The sequence below is a fragment of the Ursus maritimus genome, unplaced genomic scaffold (genome assembly GCF_017311325.1).
Source record: "Ursus maritimus isolate PB19 unplaced genomic scaffold, ASM1731132v1 scaffold_6, whole genome shotgun sequence".
In the NCBI taxonomy this organism is placed as follows: Eukaryota; Metazoa; Chordata; class Mammalia; order Carnivora; family Ursidae; genus Ursus; species Ursus maritimus.
This window is the reverse complement of record NW_024426774.1, coordinates 30,512,809-30,535,527: the sequence shown is the minus strand read 5'-3', so window position 1 is coordinate 30,535,527 and position 22,719 is coordinate 30,512,809. Positions and strand designations below refer to the sequence as shown.

At 40.6% G+C, this 22,719-nt stretch overlaps 1 protein-coding gene and 1 long non-coding RNA gene across 5 annotated transcripts in view; one reads left to right on the top strand and one right to left on the bottom strand.

Annotated features, from left to right (window-relative positions):
• The window catches only part of ARHGEF33 (Rho guanine nucleotide exchange factor 33), a 45,816-nt gene that overhangs the window by 20,359 nt on the left and 2,738 nt on the right, over positions 1-22,719 (bottom strand). For both annotated transcript variants that reach the window (XM_040623131.1, XM_040623132.1), the window contains exons 3-9: positions 16,652-16,816; positions 16,211-16,332; positions 15,137-15,279; positions 12,436-12,495; positions 11,223-11,447; positions 5,781-5,910; positions 100-232 (exon numbers count right to left, since the gene is read on the bottom strand). In XM_040623131.1, coding sequence (XP_040479065.1) covers positions 100-232; positions 5,781-5,910; positions 11,223-11,447; positions 12,436-12,495; positions 15,137-15,279; positions 16,211-16,332; positions 16,652-16,816 — 978 coding nt within the window. The remainder of the gene's footprint in view (positions 1-99; positions 233-5,780; positions 5,911-11,222; positions 11,448-12,435; positions 12,496-15,136; positions 15,280-16,210; positions 16,333-16,651; positions 16,817-22,719) is intronic.
• The window catches only part of LOC121100995, a 50,669-nt gene continuing 29,588 nt past the window's right edge, over positions 1,639-22,719 (top strand). For 2 of the 3 annotated variants that reach the window (XR_005832813.1, XR_005832814.1), the window contains exons 1-6: positions 1,639-1,674; positions 4,456-4,517; positions 11,912-12,001; positions 15,545-15,617; positions 16,628-16,835; positions 20,061-20,155. This is a non-coding gene — a long non-coding RNA (uncharacterized LOC121100995). The remainder of the gene's footprint in view (positions 1,675-4,455; positions 4,518-11,911; positions 12,002-15,544; positions 15,618-16,627; positions 16,836-20,060; positions 20,156-22,719) is intronic. The other variant, XR_005832812.1, reaches the window with a different exon arrangement.

The window sequence follows — 22,719 nt, the reverse complement described above, 5'->3', positions numbered from 1 at the left end:
CTGAACTTTATTTCATTTTCTGTAGAGTGAGGAGGTTAGGCTAGATCTCAGCAGTAAATGCATGTAATTCAAGTTTATAAAGGATTTTTAAAAACTTACCTCATCATTTGTTAACTTAAGGAATAAATCTCCAAGAACTCCTTGGCGTGGCCACTTCAGGACCCTTTCCTGCAGAGCATGAAGCAAATCGAGGTGCTGCTGGACAAGGTACCGTAAAGAGCCAGGGAAGAGGCTTGAAACAGAATAGAGATAGGATCACACAAACCAGGTGTAGAGAAAAGACACTATAAGAACATATGCAGGAGGTTCCATTTTCCCCAGTCATTCAGAATATTCTGAGTCACAGCTCTGCATTCAGGACTTTTTTTTTTTTTTAAGTTTGACATTGTAGACCTAATAGCAAATATCCTCAAGATGTAAAAAAGACCCCTTTAGGGGTGTCTGTGTGGCTCAGTTGGTTAAGCGTCCAACTCTTGATTTTGGCTCAGGTCATGATCTCAGAGTCCTGGGATCAAGCCCCTGTTGGGCTCCGCACTCAGCAGGGGAGTCTGCTTGAACATTCTCTCCCTCTGCCCCTACCCCGACTGGTGCACTCGCTCGCTCGCTCTCTCTAAAATAAATAAATCTTTTAAAAAAATAAATTAAAAAACCCCTTTACCAGTGGCTTCTACACAAATGTGTATTGCACTAATAAAGAGTACATCACTTGAACGGCTTCTTTTTTTTAAGGTTTTTTTTTTTTTCTGTAATCTCTACACCCAGCATGGGGCTCAAACTCACAAACCTGAAATCAAGAATCACACACTCTTCCAACTGAGCCAACCACGTGTCCCTTGAATGGCCTTTTTAAAGCCAAACAGTTACTGTCTCATTTATGCGACAATAGAAATTCTAAGGGAACTCTTTTCCAAAATTTTAAAGTTATTCCCACTTGCAAAAGAGTCTACTCTGATTAGTGTTGTAGATGACAGCACTAAGGTGGCACTTATCATTCTTAGCTACTGAGTAAGAGACTCCGATTTAGGTGAAAGGGAAGACTTATTTAAAGAAGGCACCTAAATGCTCAGGGGATGGGCATATGAAAGTGCTCCTTTCCCTTCCCTTCATTTTCCAAGAGGAATACTGGGTAAGGACACAGTCTTGCCTGGAGAGGTTGTGGACCAGGCCTGGCCTGTTACTCCCTAGAGCTTCACAGAGCCCCCTTCCTCCTCTCACTACCCTCTCCCCCATCTCTCAGTGTGTCCCGATTTGTTTGTTTGTTTTTCCAGAGGAAATGAAGGGAGGAAGAGAGGTGTCAGAGAAGGATGAGGTGGAGAGGAGAGAGAGAAAGAATCAGGGGAGGAGGAAGAGGGTGCATGGAGAAGGGTGGGGCAATCAAGGGCCTATAGGAATGAGGATGGAAGCCACAAGGAAAGGGAGTTTTGCTGGCCTGCAGCCAGGACTAGAACTCCAGCTTGGTGACTTACGGGAATTGATAGTAGGTTCCCTCGTGCTTTCAAGACCACAAGTTTAACGAAGATGAAAGTGAAGGAAGGCCTGCTTGTCAACAAGAGCTGAACTTACGTGGATATTCCCCCAGGGTCCAACGAGAATAAATCAGTGGACAATTGAGGTGCTTTGCCAACCCTGAACAAGCAGACCTTTGTTGAGAACATTACGAAGAACAGCACTTTGGTAAGAAGTTTTTTCAATCTCCCATCCAAAAAAATAAATAAAAAATTTTTTTAAAAAAAGGCTTTTTCAACCCATCTGCAAGTAAAGCAGACTCCCCTGAGGCTATAGCTCAGAGAAGACACAGATAACAGAGAGAGTATCCAGCCCCTTGTGAAAAGATACAAGGATTCCCTCCCTCCGGTCTTCTCTCCCTCCCCCTCCTGTATCACTAGTCTCCACACATGCAAAGCCAGCTGATCCATTAAACACAAGTGGAGGGGCTTCCCCATCTAAGCTGTTACGGCTCGCACAGTGGGCTCAGAAGATTTAAGTAATCCCTGTCAGATCAGAGGGAATTTGGAGGAGTGGCTAGGAGACAGTCCGACTGTGGAGGAGACCATAAAGCTAATGGAGGAAAGCACAACTGATTGAACTGAAATCAGAGTAAAACACTGTACCCGCGAAAGGTCTAGTTGTGAAAGATTTCTCCCCACCCAAGGCTATCATGACTTTGGGTAATATTCCCGGTGTGACACTGAAAGATGTTAAGGCACCATGCCATGGCGAGATCTTACTTTGAGATGGGTTGTCCATATAGGTTATATAATATCTCTTAAATGATCTCTTTTCTTTGTCTCTTTCTTTACTCCTCTCCTGGCTTTGCCTGGCCTCACCTGGCCTGACCTTCTTTCTCTTTCTTTTGAGAAATCTGCCTTCTGCTACACAGTGACCAGTATCCTTGCAGAACTGGAAAGCTGGTAATTTGGTTGGAGGCCATGTACCTCCTGGACTGTCCATTGGGGTAATAGTTTGAGATTTCAGGGTACGGGTCAGAAAAGGTTAATGCTCCCATCAAGTATCATGGAAACACAAAAGTTCCACAAAGAGCAATGGCGTACAGTGGGTTCTATACCAAATATTGGGGGGGGGGAATCTATTTAATAAGGACATTATTTGAAATCAGAGAGGAGTGCAAAGGAGGGGAGCCAGGAGATGGAGAGCAGAGGGAGAAAGAAGCAAGCGGTATAGACATGAACATAACCTATTTCCTTGTTCTGCCTAGAGCCACCCCTGACTCCCAGAAGCAACTTGTTCATGAAGATGATAGTATTAAGTACTCAACTTCTTATCTATTCCTTACTAGGGGTGAAATTATAGCAACTACATGAGTAGTTTAATCTTTTTAAAACCTTTAAAGTTATTTCAACTCCCACAATACAGTACTTAAACAATAAGGGAAATAAACTAAAAGCCATCAAGGAAAACCCAGTTCGAGTTTCAGATCAATAACTTAGCTCTTGCCAGTCTAATTTTAGGCCAGAAGTCCTGAGCTTCAGCAGCAGGACGCACCCACATTTGAGGGGCGCCGTCGCGAGGCGTGCGCCACCTGGTGGTGAGCCGTAGCACACGGAGTTCTTGGCGGATGTGGAGTTGCGCTCAGAAGGCTGCCTGGCAATCCTGTCAGGATGGCGTCACCCCTCCCCACAAGGATTCCGACAGACAGGCCCCTTTGATCCTGAGCTTGTAACTCTATCTAAGTGAATCAGACCAGACGAAGCCAAGGACTGCAACCTCCGTGATCCTCTAACAAATGAACAGCACCACAGTTCCACTCAGACCTCAGCTGGCAGCTCGTGCCCCTGCAGTTTCCAGCCCTTTCCTTCAGCCAGGGGCAGGGCTGGCTTGAAACAGGCTGACGAGACTCTTGAGGGCTTTACTTTCCTCTAGGGAAAGCCTAAAGTTTCATTGTATAGGTTTGAGAAGTTTTGAGGGTCCGGTTGTAGTTACGGTGGGTTTTGTTTTCACGCCGGGGGTTACTTTTCAGCAGGGGTAGAAAGTGCTGGTGGCTTGCAATGTATGGTGGGAAAGATAGGGAATGTTACTAACTTATTTTCATCTTTCCATGGGGAAAATGCCATTAGAGAAAAGGAATACTCTCATTCTGTTGTGTATTTCGTTCGGCTGGCCTATTTAAAGTGCCCATGGAGGCGTCAGGAAAGCTTAGAAAAAAGAAGAAATGTAGTGAGCGAAGGAGGATAATGGAAATCTAAGACCAGGGTGGAAAAATGGCAACACTGCAAAGCTCAGAACTCCAGTCTCTATATAAGTCCTAAGAGTATTGACTTAAAGTTTTTCTCGTCTCGATCTGTGAAAAGAAAAAAGACAGTTAGCTTCGTAGTAACTAACATGAATAGCATTATCATGGATATGAGAAATATCCGGTTTCCGACTTTCATGGGGGATTGTATGATAGTTTTAAACTTTTTTTAAGCTCGGGATTTGGGGAAGATCAGTCCTTCCTCAGTCATGGGTCATGGGAGAACATCCTAGACAAGCCGGGAATCACGGCAAGTAGAAGAGAGCTTCAGTGAGCCAAGAACATTTCTAGCATCTCTGCCTGACAAGTCAGTTGAGATCTGAAGTAAGAACGTACGCGCTGTTAAGAGGGAAGCCTACGCTGTGAAATAGGAACAGACAGAAGGTCTGCTTCTGGCTGAGAAACCTGGCATATTGCTGTTAGTTAGGTGATGTGTCCGAAATGACAAGGTCCTCAGAGAAGTGGTATGATGTGGAAAGGTCACAAGGACAGGGGCAGACAAGCCTGGGTTTGAATCCTGGCACTAATGGACTAGGTGGCTTTAGAGCGCTCTGGACTTTAGTTTCTTCATCTGTAAGGTAGGCTCCCCAGGGTTCCTGTGAAGATTTCATGAAGTTAGCAATGAAGTGCCCGGTTACTGTGTTCCACAGTAAGCAACTCTCTCTCTCTCTCTCTCTCTCCTTGTCCCATCCCTCAATTTTCAGAGACAACGAGGACGTGCGGCTGGCTTAGAATCTCGGATGTGGAAGCAATACTACACCAAGAGGTAGACTTGCCTTCAGATTTGATCAGTGTAAACGGAGCAGGTCTCTAGGAGCAGCAAGATAGCTAGAGGCGGTAGAGACATCTCAGAGGGCTGCAGGGGCAATGTGGGAGGGTAGGAGGAGTTCCAGACGGGGAAGGAATGAGAATCTGGGTGGCCCCTGAGAGAGGGTGAAGCCCCATCCAGGGCCTCTAGTGGTCAGAGCTTTAGCCCATCACATTACCCTTTCTGTTCCTTGTTGTTTTCTACACTTTGCTTACCTCAGCTTTGCAGTAAAATGATTCTTGAAAATAGTCAAACCGCTTTCGAGTCTGTCAGGGACTATTCCCTCACCTCAGCCATTTAGATAGGGGGAGCATTGTGTTCTGGTGACTGGGCATATTGCCGGCAGCCGCAAAGCCAAGTAAAATTGGAGGATGGTAAAGAGGAGGAAAATACATTTAGGGGCTTCCTGAGATAGAGTCACGATTTATGGACCACCAGTGTCTATTACCTGATAGACTATTAAACTATTAATGCTACATGTATCTGTAATAGTCCATAATCCAGACTTTCCATTCTTTTGGATTGGCCTTTTCCTCAACTAATCTGGATTATTACATCTTCATGACGTTAGTCCTTTCCACCAAATCAGAGTTTCCTCCTTCCTGCTTTTTTTAATGGAGAAGCAGCAGAGAGGATATAAAGATGATGAACAGAAGCAATCATGGAGTGTTGCAATCTTGGAGCTAGTGTGCTGTTATAATATCCTGCAGACCCTGTGGAAGCACCAACACACGCACACACACAAACACACACACACACCCCACCCACTTGCTCACCATCTAGTACTATGGGATCACCTAAACAAATAAGAGCCAAGTCCAGAGTTAATCAGCCTTGTGCCATGTATCTAATGGCCTCTTAATGCTTCAGACTTCCACTGCGTCGATTCCCTCCTACGTCCATGAGACCTGTGATCCCACGAGGACTTGCAGATGGCAACTGAGAGCAATGTCTCCCTCACTGTCGCGTTTATTCTCCCTGAAGCTCTTTACAGACATGCCAGGGACAATGAAGGTCTCAGAGACTTTATTCATTTTCTTATCTGCTGTAAGTCTAAACTTGAGACTTGCCAGGTGTTACCTGCTGTCACTGCCTACTCTCTCTTCAAGGACTATTTCTGGAACTCTTTACAGGTCCCAGAATTCCCCAAGTGGAAACAATAAACAACTTACCTTAAATTTTAATCAATCTGAAAAGCAAAGGCAATGAACACATGGATACCTTCTCTCTTTGGAATTCCTCTTTCCATCTGACCCTTGGAATGTTGCCTTGATCTTCAGGATCAGAGAGATGTTAATGACATATTTTCTTTCTGACTCAAGCAGTTCTAGAGCCACAGTCTGTCTTTTAGCTTTAAAAACAAATCAAAGGGAATTTTTGTCAACCATTCCTTCCCAAAACTCTATTAAATCATAGAAAGCAATAAAAAGACATTGAGAGCAATAAAAAGAGATATCAGCAAGTTTTTGGAAGATGGAAAACAGAACCGAAGCATGGTAGTTAATTCAGCAGAGTAAGGGCACAAAACCTTGGTGTTCTCATCTGCAGATGGAAAATCTGCTGAGAAGCAGAAAGCCTCAAGGAGTGAAGGCACGGGGCACCACAGAAAGTACAAATAAGGCACAATGCTGAAAACAGGAGACTTAGTCTACATATAGTGCAACTGAACTTCCAGGCTCCTACCCCCATGCCAGATGGCTTCCTCATTCACCCCCACCATGGGAAAATGGGAAAAATTAAACTAGAGAGGTCCTTATCTCTGGGGTCTGGACTAAAGACAGTAGAGGGAAGAATTGAGATGCCAACGAGGGGACTCAGAGAAGGCTTGCATACTGGGTGGGGAGACTCCCATCAGCCCCTCCCCCTGCAGGTCTTCCCACAGTGCCAGTAGGGAGACTTACACTCTCCAGGCTGGAGACTGGAGGATCTTCCACTGAAGAACCTGAACTACCCAAGGGGAAAAGACCTACAGACACTGACGTAAAGCGGTCACCTACCAAAAAGTTAATTTGCTACCTGATTAGCCTATAGTGAAGCCCATTTACTGATAAGCTTGGCCAATATAGAATCTTGTGGTTTCTTTTTATTTAGGGCCCCTCTCTTAGATATAAAAAAAAAAAATCAGCTAAGGGTCCTCAGACATTTGAATCAACCTTACACCATAAAAGAAAGAGAAGAAAAAGGTATATATACATTTTGAATAAATAGAGACAATGCAGGGGATGTAATGTATAGCATGGTGACTATAGTTAATAATATTGTTTTGCATAATTGAAAGTTGCTGAAAGAGTAGATGTAGAAGTTCTCAAAGGAAAAAAAATTGTAGTTATGTATGGTGATGATGTTAACTAGACTTATTGTGGTGATCATTTCACAATATATACAAATATCAAATCATTATGTTGTACATCTGAAACTAATATAATGTTATATGTCAATTATACATCAATTAAAAAAGAGACAATGCAGAAACAAAACTTTTTAAAAATCCTATAATTAAGGGGCACCTGGGTGGCTCAGTTGGTGAAGCATCGAACTTTTTTTTTTTTAAGATTTTATTTATTTATTAGAGAGCAGAAGCAGGGGGGTTGGCAGGCAGAGGGAAAGGGAGAAGCAGGCTCCCCACTGAGCAGGGAGCCTGATGTGGGGCTCCATCCCAGCGATCGTGACCTGAACCGAAGGCAGATGCTTAGCCAACTGAGCCACCCAGAGATCCCGTGAAGCACTGATTCTGAATTTCAGGTCAGGTCATGATCTGGGGTCTGGGATCGAGCCCTGCATTGGGCTCCCTGCTCAGCAGGGAGTCTGCTCAAGGATTCTTTCTCTCTCCCTCTGCTCCTCCCATCACTCATGCATTCTCTCTCTATATAAAAATAAGTAAATAAATCTTTTTTAAAAACCTTATAATTAATATCCTCAAAAATATATGAGAAAAACATTCTGCCCATTTAATAGGTACAGAATGCTATTTTTTTTTTTAAGAAAAGAGAACATCCAAAAAGAAAAAAGAAGAAGGAGGAGGAAGTGGAGGAGGAGGAAATTTTTGGCATTTTTTCGAAGATAGAAGAGTGTCAGATAAAGTCAAGGAGGTCTGCCTTCTTCCCCACTCCCCCCCAAAACAAGAAAGAGACATGTTGAAGTAAAAGAGACCAGAAAAAGATGGTGGTGGAGAACATCAATCCAGGAGACCTGACATCAAATTAGTAGAAATTTCAGAGAAAAGAAAGAAGATTGGTGAGACGATATTATCAAATTAATAATAGAAAAAAAATACCAGGACACACATTTCTAGAGGAAAGGGCCCACTGTGCTCAGCATAATTAATGAAGGAGACAAAGGCACACCAAAGGTAAAGAGAAGATCCTAAAAGTTACCAGAGAGAACAATCAGGTAACATACAAAGGACTGGTGATCAGAATGGTATTGGACTCTCCAATAGTAACATTAGAAATTAGAGGACAGTGGAACAGTTGCTTCAAAATGATGAGGAAAAGTGATTATATTTTTTTATTTTTTAAATATTTTATTTATTTGTCAGAGAGAGCACAAGCAGGGGGAATGGCAGGCAGAGGGAGAAGCAGGCTCCCTGCTGAGCAAGGAGCCCAATGCAGGACTCCTGGATCATGACCTGAGCTGAAGGCAGATGCTTAACGGACTGAGCCACCCAGGCATCCCAGGGAAAATGATTTTATATTCACCTAAATTATCAACAAAGCATGTGGAAGCTGCTGGACGAGGGGTTCCGTCAAACAAAGAGTAAACCAAGAAACTAACAAAGACACACAAGATAAAAACAAACAAAAGGGAATCTGACATAGAAGAACGATGAAGGGAATTCCTAGGAAGAATGGGAAGTCCCGGGATGGCAGCACTGCAACAGGCCAGATTGGACTAGGATGACAGAGGACTCTAGGGCAAAGGCTTTGGTGGGGGAAAAGAAGAAGAAGAATGTAAATGATAGATTTTCCATCACATTGCTAAAAATTAAAAAGACCTATATAAAGGGAGACATCCCATGTTCTTTGATTGGAACACTCAATATTGTCAAGATGTAAATTCTCTGCTAATTGGAATAAAAAGAATATAGAGTCTAGAACTAGACCCACCCATATGTGAATCATCTGATGTTCTTTACACAATTCAATATGGAAAGAAAGATATTTTCAATAAGTGGTGCTGAAGCAACTGGATGGCCATATGGGGAAAAAATGAACTTGGACTCCTTCCTCACACCATACATCAAAATCTATTCAAGATAAGTAATAGATTGGAGCTCCTGGCTGACTCAGTCCGTAGAGCATGCAACTCCAGATCTAGGGGTCATGAGCTTGAGCCCCACATTGGGCATAGACTTTACTTAAAAAAAATCTTAAAAAAAAAAAAAAGATAAATAGTAGATCAAAATGTGAAAGCTAAAGCTATAAAGATTTTAGAAGAAAATGTACTAGAATATCTCCACACCTTTGGGATAGGCAAAGATCTCTTGGAAGGACACATAAGTCACAATCTATATAAAAAAGTTTAAAATTGATTAACTTCATCAAAATTAAGAACATCTATTCATCAAAAGACTATTAAGAAAGTGAAAAGGCAAGCCACATACTGGAATAAAATATTCTCCCCACATATATCTAATAAAGAACTCGTATCCAAAATATATGAAGAAATTCTAATTGATAATAAGATAATGCACTTTAAAAGTTGGACAAAGAACAATAGCTAAATTGTGGAAGGAGCCTAGATGCCCTTCAACAGACGACTGGATTGAGAAGATGTGGTCCATATATACAATGGAATATTACTCAGCCATCAGAAAGAACGATTACCCAACATTTGCAGCAACATGGACGGGACTGGAGGAGATTATGCTAAGTGAAATAAGTCAAGCAGAGAAAGACAATTACCACATGGTTTCACTCATTTATGGAACATAAGAAATAGCAGAAAGATGGGTAGGAGAAGGAAGGGAAGAATGAAGGGGGGTTAAACAGAAGGGGGAATGAACCACGAGAGACTGTGGACTCTGGGAAACGAACTGAGGGCTTCAGAGGGGAGGGGGGTGGGGGATTGGGATAGGCCGGTGATGGGTATTAAGGAGGGCACGTATTGTATGGAGCACTGGGTGTTATACGCAACTAATGAATCATGGAACACTACATCAAAAACTAAGGATGTACTGTATGGTGACTAATATAACATAATAAAAAATTATTAAAAATAAATAAAAGTTGGATAAAGAACTTAGGCACACCTTAAAAGATGTACAAATAACTAATAAGTACATGAAAAGATGCTCAACGTCATTAGTCATCGGGGAAGTACAAATTAAAACTACAATACCAGTACACCCCCATGAAAATGGCTAAAATTAAAAAGATTGACCATACTAAATATTGGGAAGGATGTGAAGCAACCAGAACTCGTGGACATTACTGGATGGAGTATAAAATGTCCCAATCACTTTGGAAAACGGATGTTTTCTTTCCAAGTTTAGCATACTCCTATCCCTTAATATAGAGATTTCACTCCTACGTGTACATCCAAGAGAAATGAGGGCAGACATCCAAAAAACACTAGTCCAAGAATATTCTTATCAGTTTTGCTTATAGTAGCCCTAAACTGGTAACGTTCCAAATGTCCATCAGCAGGAGAACAGATAAGCAAATTGGGGTAAATTTATTCAATGATTGAAAAAAGGAATGAACTACTGAATGAAGTACACACATTATAGTGAGAGAAAGAAGCCTGACTCAAAAGAGGACGCATGGTATTACTCCCTCTATATGAAGTTCGAGAATAGACAAAACCAATGTAGAGTGATGGAAGTCAGAAGAGTGGTTCTTCGGGTGGTAAGGTGCATGAGAGAACTCTCTGGGGTAACAGATATTGTATGTCCCGATCCAGGTACTGATCACAAGGGGCTATACATACATATATATAAAAGGTCAACGAACTGAAACTCAAGATTTGTGAACTTTGCTGTATGTAAATTATCCTTCAGTAAAGTACTGATTTAAAAAAAAAATAGCAGTATAAACTTGTTTTAAAACGTGGAAGCAAGTACCAAAAGAAACTGTGAAAACAAATTAAAAGTGGTTGCTGTTTTCTTCATAACCAACCTGTTAGTACTATTTAATTTTTCATGTGTTTGATAGTAAAAACTAATTTTTAAAAATTGCCTTCCACAAAATAGTTGGAGGGAAATGCCGTTATGCGATGTATAATAAGCATTGAGTAGCAATTTGCGATATGAAGGGGAGGAAGGAAGGGAAAAAGGAGGGAGGGTGGGAGGACAGACCCTGTTGCAGTGGTTGATACTTTGGTGACAGACTACTGATCCAAGATGCACATTTTGAAGATTTCGCATCATTGACTACGTAGTTCACAAAATGCTGCCCTCTTCTCCACCAACTTTATGCCTTCCCCCCGCCCAAAGCACTGTGTTACCAAATGTCATGGATACCCAGAATCAAGGTGCTGGTCCCAAGCTGGCCATGTGACCTCAGGTGAGTCCCTTCACTCCTATAGGCTTTAGTGTTCATCTGAAAAGGAAACTGGAGAGCACGTGGTCTCATATGTCCCCTGAATCTATATTGCAAGGGTTCTAGCCTGTAGGTTTCCTGTTCTTCAAAATTTCAACCTGTATTTCCCCTTGGGACTTACCAGCTAAAGAGGTTTCACATAAAACATTTTCCAAGGAGCTGTGTCTGCCTTGGCCAGAGTCCTTGAGTTTATCTGGGTGGTCTTTCGTGACATATTCCTCACCCCATTCTTTACCCTCCTTAGGCTGCCTCCACACACCAGATGAGAGATGGCTCTTGGGCTGGATATCAGCTGAGAGGCAAGACTTCAGGTTTTCTTCTGCTTCTGGAGTTGTTGGGTTCATTCCTGAAAAATAACACCTGCTGTCAAGATCTGACTTTTTTATAGACTGGTGATGGGTAGTAAGGAGGGCACGTATTGCATGGTGCACTGGGTGTTATACGCAACTAATGAATCATCGAACTTTACATCAGAAACCAGGGATGTACTGTATGGTGACTAACATAATATAATAAAAAATCATTAAAAAAAAGATCTGACTTTTAAAAAAAATTATATCTGTTATTAATTCTGAAATATTATGCCCCTGTTTGGGTACAAACTATCCCTCAAGGATTAAATGTATCAACTAAGGATTAAAAGTTTCCACAGTTGTAAAGGATTACCTCTGTCTGTTTCCGACTTATGCATCCTCTACTCTTTGTATGTAGTCTCTACTATATAATGCGTTTTTAAAAAGTAAATTTATAAAATACTATAATTAATTTGTAGTAAGTATGCATGGACTTCCTGTATCTCCTTCCTCTTAGGCGAGCACACCAGGGGACAAAATACAGAGGAAGAAAGATGCCAAAAACAATGCTTTCTTTTGCAATTTGTCTTCCTTGGCCCCGATAATGGTAAGTTGCAAAAAGAAAGGAGGAATGGAGGGAGGGAAGATGAAATAATTTATAAAATACTGGTGAATTGTCTATTAAGTAAATAACTTTTAAAGTAAATAAACTATAAAATGTGTCCGTAGAAAACTTATGCCATGCTACGTATACCTGTGAGTTTCTCAGCAAATATTATTTCATTGGTAATTGATGTGAGCCAGAAAGAACCAAGAATACTGGTTTTGTCTTAAACATCTCCACCCCTTCTCTCTCCTTGGTTTAACTGAGTCACTGACTTACTCTACTATACATCTTGGCATCTTAGTACCATAGTGCTTTATCTTGCCTGAATTCTTTCAAGCCTGGTTTGTGACTAAGGGACTAGAAGCAGGGAAGATGGAAGCAGGGAAAGGGTAGAATTGCTAGAAGAGAAGAGAACTAAAAACAGAGCTGCTTACCAGGACCCATCATCCCCTTCACATTACTGTCTGCTACATGCATGGATCTGGACTCTTGGGCTGCAGAGAAAGGGAAGCTTTCAATCAGTATTCACTCCACTAACAGGGCTGGCACTTTCAATGAGCCAGACACTGGGGACAGCTGGCAGTTTATTGAAGAAGACAGAAGAGCCAAAAATAAAATAAAATTTCAATATAGTGGCAAGCACTATTCTCCCATTTGTAAGAAGATACGATGAGTGGCACTTACATGTGTAAACTGCACACAGTAAGACCTAAATTATTGTCTAACTATGACGGTGAGGATGGTGATGATGAGAAGAGCCAGAATGAGGCTGTTCTAATGTAAGTCAGACCCTGTCACTCCTCTGCTTAGCCCTCCAATGGCTTCTCGGGTCAGCGTTAAAGCCAAAGGCTTTATAATGACCGTAAGGCCCTAAAATATCTGCCCCCTTCTGTGCCTGCTGTTTCCTTCTTTTCTTAAAACCGCATCTCCTATTGTCTCTCTTGTTCACTCTGCTTTAGCGCCACTGCTCCAACTTGAACATCTCAGTGATGTTCCCGCTGGGACGTTGCCACGGGCTGTTCCCTTTCTTCCCCTCCGTATGCATAAGCTCACATCCTCACTTTCTTCAGCTCTTTACCTGGCACCCTCTCTAAAATTACACCTGTGTTTCCTTATTGTTCTCCTTATCATTAACATACTGCACATTTTATCTATCTTGTTCATTGTCTGCTTCCTTCAGAACAAAGGCTCCAAGATGGCAGAAATGTTTGTTGTTTAGTTCATTACTATCTCCCACCATCTACATCAGCACCTTGGGTGATGGATGGATAGAAGGAAAGACAAACGGGTAGTGGGACAGTCAACACCTTAACCGCAATCTCATGAAAGACCTTAAGCCAGAGGCACCCACAGATTCCTGACTCAGAGAAACTATAACATAATGGATGTTTGCTATTTTAAGCTACTGAATTTTGGAGCAATAAGCAAAAATTGCACCATTTTATAATTAACAGTTGGTAACCTAACCCTTTCTAAAGTGTGGCCCTTAGATCCTGAGTTTTAACATAACCTACCACCAATCATATCCAGAATGTCTTATTATGGCACATTATTCCCAAATTCTGTGGAAACTCAATTGAATAAGCTATGTTATATAAGCTATGTCTGTTATAACGGAAGGAAGGAGGAGTTGCCACCACACGGCTCACTGAACTCCATCTGAGCACTTTGCAAATATAATTTTTAATCTTTTATCTTGTGAACATGTTCAACTTCCCCAGACCAGGCACTGATCTGACCTCTACTTTCCAAGGCCATCCTGTATTCTTGCCTAATAAGACCATCCTTCTATGTCCTATTCCTCGTGACATGGAGCAAAGAAAATAGAACCACCTGTGATGAACCCACTCATTCCCCAGATGGATCAGTGAGTTTTCCCGCACTGCACCTATCAGTCTCTAAAGTAACTACTCAAAGAGGTAAAAAACAAAACAAAACAAAACTACAAAGAAGAAAAGCAGATCCATACTTTGAAGTTATACTGATTAAAAGCCGTCTGATTTAGATTTTTTAAATTTAGTTATTCAAAACACATTTATCGTCTAGGAATATATTGTGCCTTAGGCAGAATGGTAGAAAACCACCAGCCCTGCCCCAGAGGAGCTTACAATTGGTTGAGAAGTCCTTGAGCCTCTTTTGGAGGCTTTCTATATGTGACCAAAACATTTTTTTAAAAAAGAGGACAATTCTTCTAAACAACGTTAATATCTCCGTTCAATCTCCGGCATATAAGGTGCTTTGCTAGACATTGCTGAGCATACAAAGATGTAGCAAACATGTAGCCAGACATGGTTACAGATGGAGGTAACTGGATGGAAAACCAGTTTCTTTAGCACTGCCCAGGAACAGTTTTCTAGCATCTGTTCTCTCATCCCTCAGATCAGCGGTGCGGCTAGTGATTGTCCACCGACAGACAGCACCAGCTCTGGTTATCCAGAGGAAGAGGGGTACAGAGTTACACTGCCACTGACATCACTGCCTGCCAGTTAAGACAGATGTGATTTTCTCATATCAGTGACACCCCGCTGAAAAAAAAAAGCAGAACACCCAATTTTATGCTAAGAATACGCCTTTAAAATGTCTATGCAGAGACAAGGATTGAGAAGTAATGTGGAAAATAAAACGAGTTATTAGAGTGAATAATTTTTTTAACATTTTTCTACTAAGGTTAGTATCTGAAATTTAGAAAACTCAGATAAGTATCTTCCCAAAAAAGAAAATCTTTTAAAATTGGGCAGATTCTCTTGGTCTCTTAGGATCCGCTGGAGTCTTTTTTTTTTTTTTTAAAGATTTTATTTATTATTTGAGAGAGAGAGAATACAAGCAGGGGGAGTGGCAGGCAGAAGGAGAGGGAGAAGCTGACTCCCTGCTGAGCAAGGAGCCTGATGTGGGGCTCGATTCCAGGACCCCGGGACCATGACCTGAGCTGAAGGCAGACACTTAACCGATTGAGCCACCCAGGTGCCCCAGGATCCTCTTGATTCTTATAAATTCCAGTTACAGGAGAAAAAATTCTGAGTAATACATCATTTTCCTATATAAGGATAGAGGACATAAACACATTCTCACTATTACGTAAGCTCTAGGAATCAAGGGAAAAGGCTTGGCTAATTCAATATGATTTGCAAACCGTACCTTTTTCATAGGCCTGAGAAGGCAGCAGGTTTGTAAAGTCCTCGCTTGGAAGAACAGGCTCAGGGATATTGATTGAACGGAAAGGACTTCCTTGTGCTTGAGCAGGCCCAGCCTGTGAGCCATGTTCCTCTTTTTGAGTTTTCCTGAGGAAGGAAAACAGAGGGTCTTAATGCCTGATGGGTTAAGAAGAGCATCAGTTCAGAATAATTCAAGAAAAATTCTGAATTATCAGGTTGAACCATACAAAAGTGCCGTTTTTGTAAATTAAAAAGTTAGATATTAGCAATTCTTAGGGTTCAACTTGAGTCATCACCAAAGCTGGAGAAAAAATTTCAAATACATACAAGTTGCATCCTAATTGTAATATCTATATTTTTGTTTTTCTGTCCCTGGCTTCTTTGTCATCAGGATCCGTACAGAGTTTACAAAGATGACAATCTGCTTGGAGTGATCTGCACTCACTTAACAAAGCAACACAAAGGTACCGGGAAGCAGGAGGTCTTCAACCACAAACAACGAGCCATCTTTCAGGGTCACACAAATACTGTTGCCATATTTCTATTTTAAATTTGATCATTTAAAAACCTACAACAATAATGATTATTTATGTTTAATGGTGAAACTTAATTGATTCAACCTGGTGGAGTTATTAACCTAAATGTATTTTCAATGGTAGAAGTAAACTAGTAGTAACATGAGAGAAATTTTAGAAAACTAATTAAAAAAAGATCTTGAGTGACCCCACTATCTTAACACAACAATCACCATTTTTGAGTGGATCTTTCTGGTTGTTATTTTACATGTTTTTACAGTTGAATTCTGCATGTCATCTTATATCATTTTCATTTTACTTCCTGTTGTATTGAGCACATTTTCCGTGTAATAGTTACCATCCATTTTTAAGTGTAACCCGTCTTTATGACTCTAGAACCTCCGTCACATGCTGACCCGCAGATCCCAGCAGTATGTAGCCAGTTAGCTATCTGCCGATAGGGGGAGAAGGTGTTCTCGGTGTCACTGTACAAGCCACAGTTTATTTGTTTGCCATTGGCCAATTTTGTGTAACACACTCACTTGGCTTTAACTTTCCGAGATTCCCTTCGCTTTTCCTGCTGAAGCTGTTCAATTTTCTGTTGCATTTCTTCTTGCTTGGAAGTGATGGCCTGAATCATTGACATGGCATTGCTCAGCTCTTCCTGAAAAATAGGAATTGATACATACTGAATCTGGTAAAAGGGGCGAAAGGATATAACATGATACCTAGTACATGGTAAGATTTTAATACATAGTTGTTGAATGAATGATAGATGAACGTCTTATTTCTATTGTGATCTATAATTTTAACACAGAGATCCAAGAAAGAAAAACATGAGATAGATTTTTTTTTTCCGTGATAATTAGTGAATGGGCCAGAGGGAAAATTCTTTTATTTGACTGCTACATGAAAAGGTGTTTTCTGCTGTGACTAAGACCAAGAACCTCTCTGTTTAGCCGGGGAAAAGAAGAGGAGCCTACCTTGAAATAGTTTAACGAATTCTTCATCTCGGTAACTTTTTCTTCCATGGAACATCGGCAGCTCTTAACCTTCTCTTCCAAAGCATATTCTCCATGTTGAATTCTTGACAGTTCTTGCATCGCTTCCGTGAAACCAGTTTTGAGTTCAGAGGCCAAGGCCTGCAACTAAAGATAATCACCAAGAGTGAGTTCAGTTTACTACAAACTATTATAAATACTACCACTGGCCCCTTGAATGTTCATTTTGTTTAAGAAACCAGGCTCCTGAAAACCTACAGACCTCATTTACTGGTAGACTAAAGTTTAGACAACATAAGGCAACCTTGGTCCCACTCTTTTAAGGAAAAGAGGGTCTTTTTTATATAGCACATGCCAAAGCTCAATAGTGACAAGCAAGCAAACAGTTAAGTTCACAGGTGCTCCTGTGAGCAACTCTTTATTCTAACACCTTTGATTAAAATGAGATTTACTTGAAAAGCAACATATGCTTGTGAAAGACCATCTTGATCCAGTAACTCTTTGAATCCCATGAAAGAAGGGATGGGTCATATTATCCCTGGTATTATAGAAAGTGAAGAAATTCAGTTGTTTTTCCCTTAAAAAATTAAATGATAAAAAGAGTAATAAATAGGCATATCTGAGAATCTCTTTGAAAGGGAAGAGGCTTCCTGTATATGTATATATATGAATGTTGGATGATGTGGAAAAGGAGAAAATGACGTTTGTATTTGAGTGACAGGAGCTCAGCACACTGTTGATAGTGATGTTGAATTATCTGTAGGAGCGCACACATTGGACTTCTGTTGTCAACTTCCACAGCATGAAAAAGTATCAATTTTGGAGTCAGATAGGGTACAAATATCCTAGCTCTCTCCTGGGAGAAGTAAGACCTCAGGCAAGTTGGTTAACCTCTTTGTAGCAGTCTCCTCCTGCATAAAATAACTACTGTGACGCCTCTTTCACAGGCCTGACTGGAGAGTTCAATGAATACATTTAGGCAGGCTTCCTGCCACAGTGCGTGCTTGGTACATAGAAGGTATTCAAGAAGTTTTAATTCTTCTCCCGCTTTACGTGGCACATCAAAATGTTAAGCACAAACAGAAACGTGGAGAAAATGGAGCGCTTCTAAAGTTCAGGGGTTTTTTATTGAACAAATGAAAAAAAGCATTTTCAACAGACAGAAAGTTAAGATAATAATAACAAGAAGATAATAACATTACTTTCTGAAAATTCATGATCTTACACTCCGCTAAGAAGAGGAACTCCTAGCCCCAGTTCTCTCTTTAAAACAGAACTTTTGACAACATTAACAAAATTCCTTCCAATGTGTACTTCTAAACATTTTCAGAATCTGGTTATCCAAAATGATTCCAGTTCACAATGACACCTCCCACTATAAAATGACTTGGTCTCCTACACCACATTTTTAAAATATAGGGTTTTGTGGTTCACTGTGCCGCACAAAGGTTTCTTTCAAGGGCCAGGAATAGAGAAAAATAAGTGGAACCAAAGAGATCATTCTGAGGAAAAAAGCAGGACCTGCCAAGTGTTCAGACTGGAAGCCTGAGAAACGCCATGAGCAATCTGTGTTTCGCTCTAGTCATTTTTAATTTTAATTAATCTTTGTGGTGGATCTTAGTACATGTCCTAATCTAGTCATCGTAATGGATTAAATCACCAGGTCAATTACCTTTGATCTGGTCATTCTCTTTATGTAAATTCATCTTCAGTGAACAAAATAAACAAAATCACCGGCAATATAATACCAAAAGAAAATTTGTGCAAGTTTTAAAATTGAAGGAAGGAAACCTGACACTCATTCAGGTGCTCTGAAATAAACTCAAGTTTCCTGTTTGAAAAAAAAGGGAACCACTATCCGACAGAAATAGGTTTCATTATCACTGCTCCCTAAGGTGGATGTGTGGAGTTTTCCCCAGGAACCAAAAGACAGCAGTAGGATCCCCTACCCCGAGTCTTCCCTAACAGCCAGATTATATTGGGACTTTGGGGATTTTGAGACCATTTTAAGCTATGAGCCCATTTTCTTCCCATATATTATTTTAAACCCCTTGGGTACCTGCCACCAAAGTAACACTACTGCCTGACACAAACAGCTTCACAACCACTGATGAGCAAGGGAGGGGATGCCATATGTGAGCACAATGACACCTGAAGCAGCACGTCGCTTTGAAGATGGCGTGGGGCTCAGTATCGTTAGCTGCTACTGACTGGTTTTCCAGGACCAACTGGCCATTCCTTGTGATTAAAAAATGCTCTCTCTTCAGCTCTCTCATTTGACAGCCCACAGCCCACCCCAAGGATTAGAAATGGGTGTCTACCTTGTTCTCCAGCGAGTTGAACACGTTCCTCATCTCGTTGATTTTTTCATGAAGCTGCTCTAGAGAGGTTATGATCCCTCCATCCTGCCGCTGGAGGCGGGTTCCCACCGGAGGCAGGTTCAGGGAAGACTTGTACTTCGAAGCCTAGGGTACCACAGAGGGCATCTTAGGCTCAAAGAAATAGGGGAGAGGAGTCCGAATTCTTCCTATTTCCTGTTCTTAATTTCTGTTTCTCAATTTTCTTTACTTTCTTGGCTTCTTAACTCTTCTCAAGGTGAGTTTTAATCAATGTCTTCCCATCATTTTCCACCAAAGATCCCTCAAACTAAATTTTCATAAATTATGCAAGTCGTTCCAACTTGTTTTTCACACAGACTTGTCCTTCAATATGTTCCATTATCAAGGTCAAAGTCTACTCTGAGGCCCACTCAGGGGACTGGGCCCGAGCCTTGAGATCCCTGCTAAGTCATAAATGTCAAGATTTGAGAAAGCTCCACAAGGCAGGCCAAATGCCTACAACACCTGACTACAGGCTCTTAGAAGCAGCACATGATGGCAAGGATGCCAACATCATTGCTTTGGTTTCCCCCGACACTGGGGTTTGTACAGAGGAAACATCGTCTTTCTGCCAGTTTTTATCTTCTTAATTTTAGGCCTCTTTATTAATCCCCAGAAATATGATAATTTAGAACAAAAAGTGGGCAGCAAGTTGTTCGAACGGTCAAGAGTAGATTTCCCAAATATACTCCTCTACAGTCCCTGCAGAAGTTGACCCTTAATGTCATTCTTACAGGGCACTGCCGAAGCTGATATGAAGCATGGCGTGCTGGAAATTTCTCTTATCAATCCCTGGATGCACCACAGACCTAGTAGAATTAATTTCTCTGGTGTTGGAAGATACTCCTTAATGGCAAAAAGAGACTGAGGCTTGAAAAGGACTTAAAAATCCTAGAAAACTTTCAATGGCAATTTTAATGATGAAACCTATTACTGTAAGACTGGTTCCCATAATTTTTCAGTTAGGGGTCCTTTTGCACATAACTCATTTTCTTAAATTATTTTCATTACAGAGAAAAAGGAAAAAGAAAAAAATCACTTCAGATCTCCCTACTTGAATACAACCGCAAATGTTTTGGCACATTTCCTTCTGTTTTGTTCTATGAATGTAAGTGGATACATTTATATGGTTGAAATCATACTACAGATATATTTTGATCCTGTCCCCCCTTTACTGCCAAACATTGTTATAAACCCTTCCTATAGCCTTCGAATTTTTTCTAAGTGTCTATTTTTAATGGTTACTGGATATTCCATCCTATGGATGTGCCAGAGTTCATCCACCCATTCAGTTTTCTTAGAAATTAATGTTTGTAATTTTTCAACATTATAAATAATGCTGACATATAATGCTTTTTGTTTAAAGCTTGGTATGTATTTCAGATTATTTCCTTAGGATAAATTCCTAAATATGAAATTACTGTGAGTTTAAGGACGTTGGGTAGTATTTGACTCAAAGGGCTAAATTAGTGTATTTAGAAAAACATGTCTTGGACAAAATATATAAAACATAAGTAGTACAAATGGAGGGGGCTGCAATGCTTACATTCCTACAGGTGAGCCAGAAACACAGTTGGAATTTACATCATTAGAGGGGAGTTGAGCTAGGACCAAATGGTGCAGTTACCACATCTGTTGCCCTGATTGTGGGACCCCACCCCCATTTCTCACATTAACGAAATCTTATTTTAAAAATCCATGTGCAAAGGAAGTAATCAGTCTGAAGGAACACAGTCTGACTCTGGAAAAGAGATTGGGTGAAATCTGAGAGGCCTATGTGCAGTGAACAAAGAATGAGAGAAAAGCGGGGTAGACTTGGATTCAAATAAAAGGCAATATGAGCCAAGGAGCCATCAGTGCGTCCACACAGATTCACTGGTTCTGGTGATAATTCTGGAATGCACTGGGAGATGGTAGTGCTCACTCTCCTGTTGGCTCCCGGGACCTGATTTGGGGTCAATGTACCTTACTCACCAAGGAGGTCAAATCCATCCAAAGAGCAGGAGTTAATTAGAGTTTTGAACATTTTAACACTTTTACTGTATTTTAGCTAATAAGTTTTGTAAAAGTTTCCACCAATTTACACACACTCATCAGAACTAAATATTATTAATTATTTTATTATTTACTAATCAGATTGTCATAAGCTTCAAAAGCCTCAATCTTCTCTCCTACTTATTAGCTATCTGTAATTCTACTTTGGTAAATTGTCTGCGTCCTTTGCCCATACTCTTCTGAGGTCTCAGAAGTTTCTTTTTTTACTGACTTATATTAACTATTTATATATCATTAAACCCTTGTGATAGTCTTTGTAAGAATTTTTCCCCATTTTGTTATTTGCCTTTGAATTGATTGAAAATATATCTATGTTGGGAAATTTTTGAATTATGATATGGGTGAAATCTCTAGCCCTTTCCTTTGTGATTTCTTCCAGTGCTCTTTTACTTAGACATTTCACATCCAGAGACAAGAAAAATTCTCACTAATTCTCAACTTTTATAGTTTGATTTTTAAATTTCCAGCCCTTTAATCCATTTTTGAGTTTATTTTGATTAGGCTATGAAGTAAGGATCTCTTCTTTTTTGTCCCAAAGAAGAACCAGACAATTTTCCAAACTCATTTGACACCAGACTAAATGACTGCATCAGGTCTCTTGGCTCAAAGCAATATACACATCTTGCAGATATTCATTCATTCATTTAACTAATATTTATTGAATATGTGTTATATTCCAGGCACTGTACTTTATGCTGAGGATACAACAGAGAGCAAAATGTACTAAATCCCTGCCCTTGGAGCTTACATTCTAGAGAAGGAAACAGACAATAAAAAAATAAATAAACAAGATAATATTAACTATAATTTCAGGTAGGGATGGGGGTCTATTAAGAAAATAAAATAGCAAATGGCTAAAACATCATATTTTCTTCAAATTTCTTATTTTGCTCTCCCTTTTTGGTATAGATTGTATTCTATTATAGTTAACCTCTCCCTGTTTCCCTCCTTCCTCTTCCTCCTCTTCTTTCTTTACTTCTCCTTCATCTTCTTTTGGTAAGTGTTGCTTGGAGTAAACAGACTGGGGTTTAGGAAGCATTCTTTTAAAACAAGGATGGGGTTATAATCACAGCATCATAGAGGTCACATAGAACAACTTCACTTCCACTGCTTCATTTGTTCCACTGCGAACAGATGTACTTGGATTTGTGATACAATAAGAGAATGAGGCCACCCCTCACTGCCGCTATATTTAGCCAACATTCAGGGAGTGACCTACATAAAATCTATAATAGACTTTAAATCATTCCTAAGTTTAAAGACATACTCACAGTCATTCCAATGCCATACACAGGTCAGATGTGAACAGAGGGGAGGTGGGCAGGGAAGGCATTTGGAGGTCGTGGACAAATGAGGCATCAAATCAGCACTGAGTGAAGACTCACTCCTGCTCCCAGGCCTTTGTTCAAGCTGGTCCCTCTGCTTGAAACACCCTTCCCCATATCCACTTACCAAATGACCAGTCTGTCCTTAAATGCCTGGTTCAAATCCTTCAGCCAATATTCATTCATCCCTCCACCACATCGGTGCCTCTGTTGTAATCCTTCCAACAGCCTACCTGTTTGAGTTATTCATTGCATGTGTTTTCCAGGTACCGGACATTTAAAAATCAGTTGC